Here is a 7,936-nt window from a genome sequence, read left to right as displayed (position 1 = left end):
TCCCCTCCCACAGAATCCGGGCACCGGTTCCTGCACCCCGGCTCACTCCACACCGTCTCCAGGCGGCAGCTGCTGGGTCGGCGGGGAGCAGGCGGAGGCCGCGCTCACCGAGCAAAGCGGCGGCGCCGGGGAGGGCGCGCCCAGACCACCGTGCCGGGCCGTGCGCGCGGCACACACCGTCCACCACCACACGCACCCTCGCCCGCGCCAAACCCTGACACGCGCCGTCGGCAGCTGCGTCGGCCGGGCAGCCCGCGTCCCAGCCCCGCACCAGGCCCCGGGCCCGCTCGCCCCGCGCCCTCTGCGCATGTGCAGCCTGCTTCCCGCCGGCTCGTCCCGCCCAGGCCTCCGGTCTCCGCGGCGGGTGAGGCCCGGACGCTGGGCCGAGGGTCAGGGGGCTCCGCGCAGTGCGGGGAGGGGTGGGGCGAGACCCCCGGCGTCCGCGGAGTGGGAGGGGGCGGGACGCGGGCCCGTCTCAGTCTGCAGAGTGGGCCTGGGGCGGGTGTGGGCGGGCGGGGGCCAGGCTCGCAGGGTCCGCACGGGTCCACTCCCGCGCCGGCCGTCGCGTGGCCGGGGGCGGGGAGCGCGCGTGCGTGACGCGTGCCCGGCGCCGCAGGGAGGGGGCGTGGCGGCGGGCGTGTGCGCAGCGCGCGTGGCGCGGCGTGCGCGCGCCCCGGCGTGGTGACGCGCGCGCGCCCGGCGTGGTGACGTGCGCGCGTGTGGGTGGCACCGCGGGAACGCGAGGTTGCCGGGGCCGCAGACTGAGGGAATGAATCGCCGGCGGGACTCGCGTTCCATCTCGGGGCGGCGCGGGTGGCGAGGCTCCTCGGTGCCGTGGGCTGCTGCGCGCGGCCGCCGCTGTAATTATTTGGGGCGTGCGTGTGTGTGTGGGTGGGTGCGTGTGTGTGGGACGTGGTGCCCTGGGAGGGTCTCTCCGCCCAGCCTGGAGCCGACCCTCGGGCCTCCTGAGCCGCGGAGGGGGAAGGGGCTGGCCCCGCTGGAGCCCCCGCAGCCCGCGTTCTCTGTGGCGTGTTCGTCTTTTTGTTGTCACGTGTAATCATGACACGGTGTCCTGGGGCGTGGACGGCCGTGTGCCGGTGCAAGGTGCGGGACAAGTGTGAGGAGAGCGGTGGGCGGCCTGGCTGCGCAGGGAGTGTCAGCCCTGGGGAGTGACCGGCACGGTGGGTGACCCCGTTGGCGCTGCACGGAGGGCTCAGCTCTCCTGGCCTGGGACCCGCAGGGCCCTGACGCAGGCAGCTCCTGGTTTGGGTCATTTGTTTGGACCTGACTTTGGAGGAGGGAGAGAGAAGTGTGAGAAGGTGAGCGGTTCCCATCACGCAGTTTCTTAGTGGAAGCACCAGAATAGGAACCAGGGCTGCAGGTCGCTGGGCCACTGCTCTCCGTTCTGTCCACTGGTAGCTCCAAAATTAAGTAAAAGAGCTTTTGAGAAACTGAAGTGATTTGGAACAAACTTTGAAAAAAATTGTTTTGGGTCTGGCTTTGAACACCCCCATCCCTTTTTTCAGAGGTTTCTTGTATTATCTGACCTCAAAGGATTAGCAGTAAAGAGATAAACCTGAGGATTTTTTAAATTGTTATTATTTTTATATCAGTTTCTATCAAAGCCATAGTGTTTCATCCTTTAAATTACTGTGATTTGTTAAACTTATCTTTCCGTGTTTTTTGATTTTTCTGTGTCACAGAACCTAAATTGGTAATAAATCAGTAAGAAACAAATATTCACATTCACTCAATGAAAAGGATCGTGTGCAAGCTCCCCGCGGATCGGAACTGCACGTGGACAGGTAAGGACCTGGTGTGTGGAGCTGTGTAGGAGGCGACTCGGGAACTGAAATACGGGCCAAGGCAGATGACGTTCTCCCTTTCTCTTCCATCAGCTCTCCCCACTCCACTGTGAGGGAAAATGAACAAATCCCAGGTGAGTGTTTCGTTTCTTTATTCCCACTTTGTTTGCAAGCAGACTCTATGAGGTTTGAAAGGATTCACAGCTCAAAGAAGGGACGGTAGACAGAGAAACTCACCGCAAGGAAAATCTAGTTAATGGAGCAAATCCACATAGGGTGGTCAACAAAATTAAATGTGAGCGTTTTTACTTTTACAAAGTTACCCAAGTTGTTGGAAAATTGTCTCTGATCTTTTTAATGACAATTATGAGATGCATGCAGTGCGGGGATACTTCAGAAAGTTCCTGGGAGAATGTATTAAAAATGTAGGTTTGCTTTGGTGCAGAAATTCTTTGACATCCAGGGGTGGTTTTGTGATAACGCAAAAATGACCACGAGCTTTGTGAAGACCTTGTGTGTCGGCCATAATTGCTTCTTGGTGGAGACGGCGCAGTGCCACAACAGGCCTCAGTGCGTATACTTCTCAGGTTTAAGTAGACAGCTGACCTGCCTGATCCAGGAATAACACCTTGAAGGTGTGGAGGAACAGAGGGGGACTGTGTGGTCCCCAAAACAGTTCCCCACAAGTGTCCGTGTCGGCGTGTTTGTGGGTTCTGGCGGATGTGTCTGCGTTTCTCATTTACATGCCAACCTGATCAATGCAGCCTTGTCCCATCACAACCACATGCCTGGATCAGTTCTGGGAAAGGCCACCAAATGGTGCTCAGGGCCAGTGGGTGCTTTTTCTTTGCCTGCCTTGACCTTCTGCAGCTCCTAATGCTATGGACCATGGTCTGCTTTGAAAGTCTTCTGTGCTACTGTCGGCGCCACCCAGCTTGGAGCTGCCCTGTCCTGAAGTTCTAGTCTCCACTTGAGCCCTCCCAAAGTTGTGTTTCCCTTTTGCCCCAGACATTGCTTCCCCTCTGGGTTTTCATCCTTGGCCCATTGCTCTTCTCATTCTGTTTTTTTTCTTTTGAATATTTATTTATTTTACTTGAAAGAGTTACACAGAGAAGGAGAGGCAGAGAGAGAGAAAGAGAGAGGTCTTCCATCCACTGGTTCACTCCTCAATTGGCTGCAACGGCTGGAGCTGCACTGATCCGAAGCCAGGAGCTTCTTCCTGGTCTCCCACATGGGTGCAGAGGCCCAAGCACTTGGGCTATCTTCTACTGCTTTCCCAGGCCACAGTAGAGAGATGGATTGGAAGAGGAGCAGCCGGGACTGGAACCAGTGCCCTATCATATGGGATGCCGACGCCGCAGACGGAGGATTAACCTGTGCCACAGCGCTGGCCCCATAGCTCCCTCTTCTATGTTAGGGATAATAATGCTTGCTTGTGAGTTGAAAATCATTATTTTCTAGAGCAGCATCTGTCTTTTGATACTTGCTCGTGAAGTCCCCCCCCCATGCAGAAATGCTTGATTCTTTTCTCTAATTTATCCATCTTGTATGCTGGTATTGGAGGCACAGCTGGAAAGTCCTTCCCACTTGGTGATTATAAAGAGTCTGTTTTTGTATTCTAGTATTTTACTGTGCTCCAGTTTTACATCTTCAGTCCATCTGGAATTTACCTTGGTGTACAGGAACTTAACCATTCAAGCACAACACTCGTTCCGCTTACCACCTGTTATACTGTGTGCTGCTGTTGCGTGTCTTCTCCCTGTGCTCTGGAACCCACAGGTCTGCTGTAGTACTATGGATTTAGACAGTCGCTGTGCTTCTGTATTTACTTAAATATTTGCCCCTCTGTGCTGTCTCTGCCTTCTACGAGTTTCATGCTTCATCTTCGATCACTTGCGTTCAGCCCAAAGCGCTTCCTTATTATTTCTTGTTGGCTGGATCTTTTGGTGGCAGTTCTTTTTTGTTTTTGTTTTTTGACAGGCAGAATGGACAGTAAGAGAGAGAGACAGAGAGAAAGGTCTTCCTTTGCCGTTGGTTCACTCTCCAATGGCCGCTGCGGCCGGCACACCGCGCTGATCCGATGGCAGGAGCCAGGTGCTTCTCCTGGTCTCCCATGGGGTGCAGGGCCCAAGTAGTTGGGCCATCCTCCACTGCACTGCCTGGCCACAGCAGAGAGCTGGTCTGGAAGAGGGGCAACCGGGACAGAATCCGGCGCCCCAACCGGGACTAGAACCCAGTGTGCCGGCGCCGCAAAGTGGAGGATTAGCCTAGTGAGCCGCGGCGCCAGCCGGTGACAGTTCTTAACAGTTTTTGTTCAGAGGTGTCTATTCTGGTAGTTGTTCTTCTTTTAAATATTTATTTCATTTGTTTAAAGGCAGAGAGACAAAGATTTCCTATCTGCTGTTTCAATCCCCAAATACCTTCAATGTCTGGGGCTGGGTCAGACCAGTTCCAGGAACTCGGAACTCAATCTGGGTTTTTCACGTGGGAATCAAAGCCCCAGTTATGTGAGCTGTCCATCACCTGCTGCTCCCAGGTGTGTATTAGCAAGAAACCAGAATCAGGAGTGGAGGCTGGAGTTGAACCAGACACTCCTATATGAGATGCAGTATCCCAAGCCAAGTGCCAGCCCCTCTTCTTCTCCTTGTCCTAATTTATTTATGTATTTGAAATGTGAAGTTACAGAGAAAGGATGCGAGATCTTCCATCCACTGGTTCACTCCCAAAATGGTCATGATGGCCAGGTCTGGGCTAGGCTGAAGCCAGGAGCTTGGAACTCTGTCTGGGTCTGCCACGTGGTTGGCAGGGGCCAAAGGACTTGGGCCATCTTCTGGTCCTTTTCCCAGGTGCATCAACAGGGAGCTGGATCTTAAGTGGAGCAGCCAGGACACAAACCAGCACCACAAGGCTGGCCCCTTTTCTTCATTTTTGAAGGATGGTTTTACTTTGGAATTCTGGATTAGGACTTTTGTGTTTTACCTTTTAGCATTTTTAAAAAGATTTATGTATGTATATACGTGAAAGGCAGAGATGGGAAGGGAGGGAGAGGGAGAGGGGGAGGAGGAGGGAGAGAGAGAGATTTTTTTCCATAAAATTTCCTATTTTTTCCCCAAGATTTTCATGGCTATTTTTGAATATTTATTCTTCCTTATGAATTTGACTTGAGCTAGCCTATAGGACATGACACTGTTTCAAATACATTTTTTCACTTTTGAATACTTGATGTTCATTAACATGGCTCATCTCCATTTTTTGTAAGTTTGCTTTTTATAGCTACAGCTGAAAAGATCAATTCAAATGGTCAGGTGTACCTGAGTCAAATTTGTATCAGCTCTTTTGCGATTTCATGGTATATGCCTTTCTCTCTCAATCTAACCCTGCCAATGGCTTTCGTCTCCATATCAGATCATGGATCATCCGCCTCTAATCTGCACTGTGCACGGGGTACTTTCTTGCTTCACCAAATTATAGAATCATTTGAAAATATCTTTTTAAAAATTCCAAACAGAAACAGAACAAACATTTTGTGTTCAATTATAAAAATAATGGTTTTTCTCCTGGAATGATTTTTTCCCCCTCAGGGAAGAGTCACAGAAAACAGTGATTTCAACAAGGAACTAAAACCACATCTTGAAATTAGAGAAGCCAGAATGAAGTTCTTAGGATACAACCAAGTCAGCAAAAAAAATAAAAAAATAAAAAACCTGTTTTTGACACAGGGAGATGACAAATTCTTCCCATGCTTCATGTATTGATTTTCTTACATATATTGAATACTTTTTTTTTTCCTATGACAAAGAGACATCTGCATTTCTGTGTTTATTGCGGCACTGTTCACAATAGCCAAGACATGCAAACAGCCTAAATGTCCATGCACTGCTGAATGGATAAAAAGATTTGGTACATATATGCAGTGGAATATGATGTCACACAAAAAGGATGAAATCTTATCACAACAACCTGGATAGAAGTGGAGGCCATTTCATTGACTTTTTGTTTTGTTGTTTTTAGTCTCCGTGTCATTTGTTCTCTGTTTTATTGTTTCTTTCCTCCTACTAATTTGGGGTTTGATTTATTCTTACTTTTCTAGTTCCTTGAGGGGTGGTGATAAGCTGTTGGAGGTGTTTCTGTCTTTGTGATGCAGGCATTGATTACTGTACATTTCCATCTTTTCCTTTTGCTTTGCCCCATAGGTTTTGCTATGCTGTGTTTCCATTTTCCTTCTTTTCATGAGATTTTAAAATTTCCTTTTTTTAAGATTTATTTTATTTTATTTGAAAGGCAGTTACAGAGAGAGAGGGAGGGACAGAGATCTTCCATCTGCTGGCTTACCCCCCAGATGACTGCAATGGCCAGAGCTGGGCCAATCAGGAGCCAGGAGTCAGGAGCTTCTTCCTGGTCTCCCAAGTGGGTGCAGAGGCCCAAGAACTTGGGCCATCTTCTGCTGCTTTCCCTGGCGCATAAGCAGGAAGTCGGATCAGAAGTGGAACGGCCAGGACTCGAACCGGCCCCTTATGGGATGCCTGCACTGCAGACGGCAGCTTTACCCACTACACCACAGCGCCAACCCCTTTGATTTCCTCTTATGTCTATTGATTGTTTAGGAGTAAGTTGTGTAATTTTCCATGTATGTTTATGATTTCTAAAGTTTTTCTAGTTCTTTTACATGTAATCAGTAAAGATACTTGATATGATTTCTGTTCTTTTAAACTTGTTGAGACTTGTGCTGTGACCTACCATATGGTCTATCCTGGATAATGTTCCATGTGCTATTTTTTTAAAAAGATACTAGACACCCCCCCCCTTTTAAAAAAAGATTTATTTATTTGAAAGGCAGAGTTAGAAAGGGGGAGAGAAAGAGCCAGAGACAGAGATCTTCCATCCACTGGTTCAGTCCTCAAATGGCTGCCACAGAAGGGGCTGGGCCAGGCCAAAACCAGGAGCCAGGAACCCTATCTGGTTCTCCTCTTCAGGTGCAGGGGCCCAAAGAATCGAGCCATCTTCCACTGCTGTCCCAGGCGTATTACCAGGGAACTGGATTGGAAATGGAGCAGAGCATCTGGGACTCAAACAGGTGCCCATATGGGACACCAGTGTCGCAGGCGCACGTGGCAACTTCGCCCACTACACCACAGTGCTGGCTCCTCCATGTGCTTTTAAGAAGAATGTGTATTCAAGAACTGTTGGACGGAAAGTTCTGTAGATGTGTGTTAGATCAAATTCATCTATGGTGCAATGTAGCTCTGCCATTGGTTTTTTTTGGCCTAGACTTGTCCATTTCTGAAACTGTGGTATTGAAGCCCCCCTACTGGTACTGTATTAGTGTCTCTCTCTAAGTCTGTTAATACTTGCTTTACATGTTTGATTGCTCCAGTATTGAGCACATTTATATTTACAAGTGTTGTTTTGGCTTGTTGGATTGAATCATTACCATTATATACCGACCTTCCTGACCTATTTTTACATCTTTTTTTAATTTAATTTTAAAGATTTATTTATTTATTTGAAAATCAGAATTACACAATGAGAGAAGGAGAGGCGCAGAGAGAGAGAGAGAGAGGTCTTCCATCTGCTGTTTCACCCAACCCCCCCAGTTGGCTACAGCGGCTAGAGCTGCACCGATCCAAAGCCAGGAGCCAGGAGTCTTCTTCGGGTATCCCACATGAGTGCAAGGGTCAAAGGACCTGGTCATCTTCTACTGCTTTCCTAGGCCATAGCAGAGAGCTGGATTGGAAGTGGAGCAGCCGGGACTTGAACTGGCATACCCACATGGGATGCTGGTACTGCAGGTGGTGGCCTTACCCACTATGCCACAGCGCCGGCCCCTTATTTTTATATCTTTTGATTTAAAATCTTTTATTTCATAGAAGTATGGCTATTCCTGTGTTCCTTTGGGTTCCATTTGCGTGGAATATCTTGTTCCATCCTTTCACTTTCAGTCTATGTATGTCCTTAGAGGTGAAGTGAGTTTCTTGTAAACAGCATATAGTTAGGTCCCTCTTTTTTTTTAAGTTTTATTTATTTTATTTGAAAGAGTTACAGAGAGGCAGAGGCAGAGGGGGAGAGACAGATATAGAGAGAAAAGTCTTCCATCCGCTGGTGCACTCCCCAAATGACTGCAAAAACCAGAG

General features: G+C 49.3%; 1 protein-coding gene across 48 annotated transcripts in view; it reads left to right on the top strand.

Annotated features, from left to right (window-relative positions):
• The first annotated feature begins 215 nt into the window (after positions 1-215).
• The window catches only part of LOC100340451 (zinc finger protein 248), a 47,258-nt gene continuing 39,537 nt past the window's right edge, over positions 216-7,936 (top strand). For 14 of the 48 annotated variants that reach the window (XM_089313716.1, XM_070058200.2, XM_070058198.2 and 11 more), the window contains exons 1-3: positions 432-860; positions 1,704-1,805; positions 1,899-1,939. In XM_089313716.1, coding sequence (XP_089169842.1) covers positions 1,925-1,939 — 15 coding nt within the window. In that variant the 5' untranslated portion in view covers positions 432-860; positions 1,704-1,805; positions 1,899-1,924. Of the gene's footprint in view, positions 365-426; positions 861-888; positions 1,105-1,703; positions 1,806-1,898; positions 1,940-7,936 lie in introns of those variants that run through there. The other 34 variants (XM_089313728.1, XM_070058207.2, XM_070058208.2 and 31 more) reach the window with 13 other exon arrangements.

Source organism: Oryctolagus cuniculus, chromosome 15, assembly GCF_051225735.1.
Source record: "Oryctolagus cuniculus isolate XC-2025 breed Fujian yellow rabbit chromosome 15, ASM5122573v1, whole genome shotgun sequence".
Taxonomy (NCBI): domain Eukaryota; kingdom Metazoa; phylum Chordata; class Mammalia; order Lagomorpha; family Leporidae; genus Oryctolagus; species Oryctolagus cuniculus.
The sequence above is the reverse complement of the archived record's forward strand: the minus strand, read 5'-3'. Positions and strand labels throughout refer to the sequence as shown.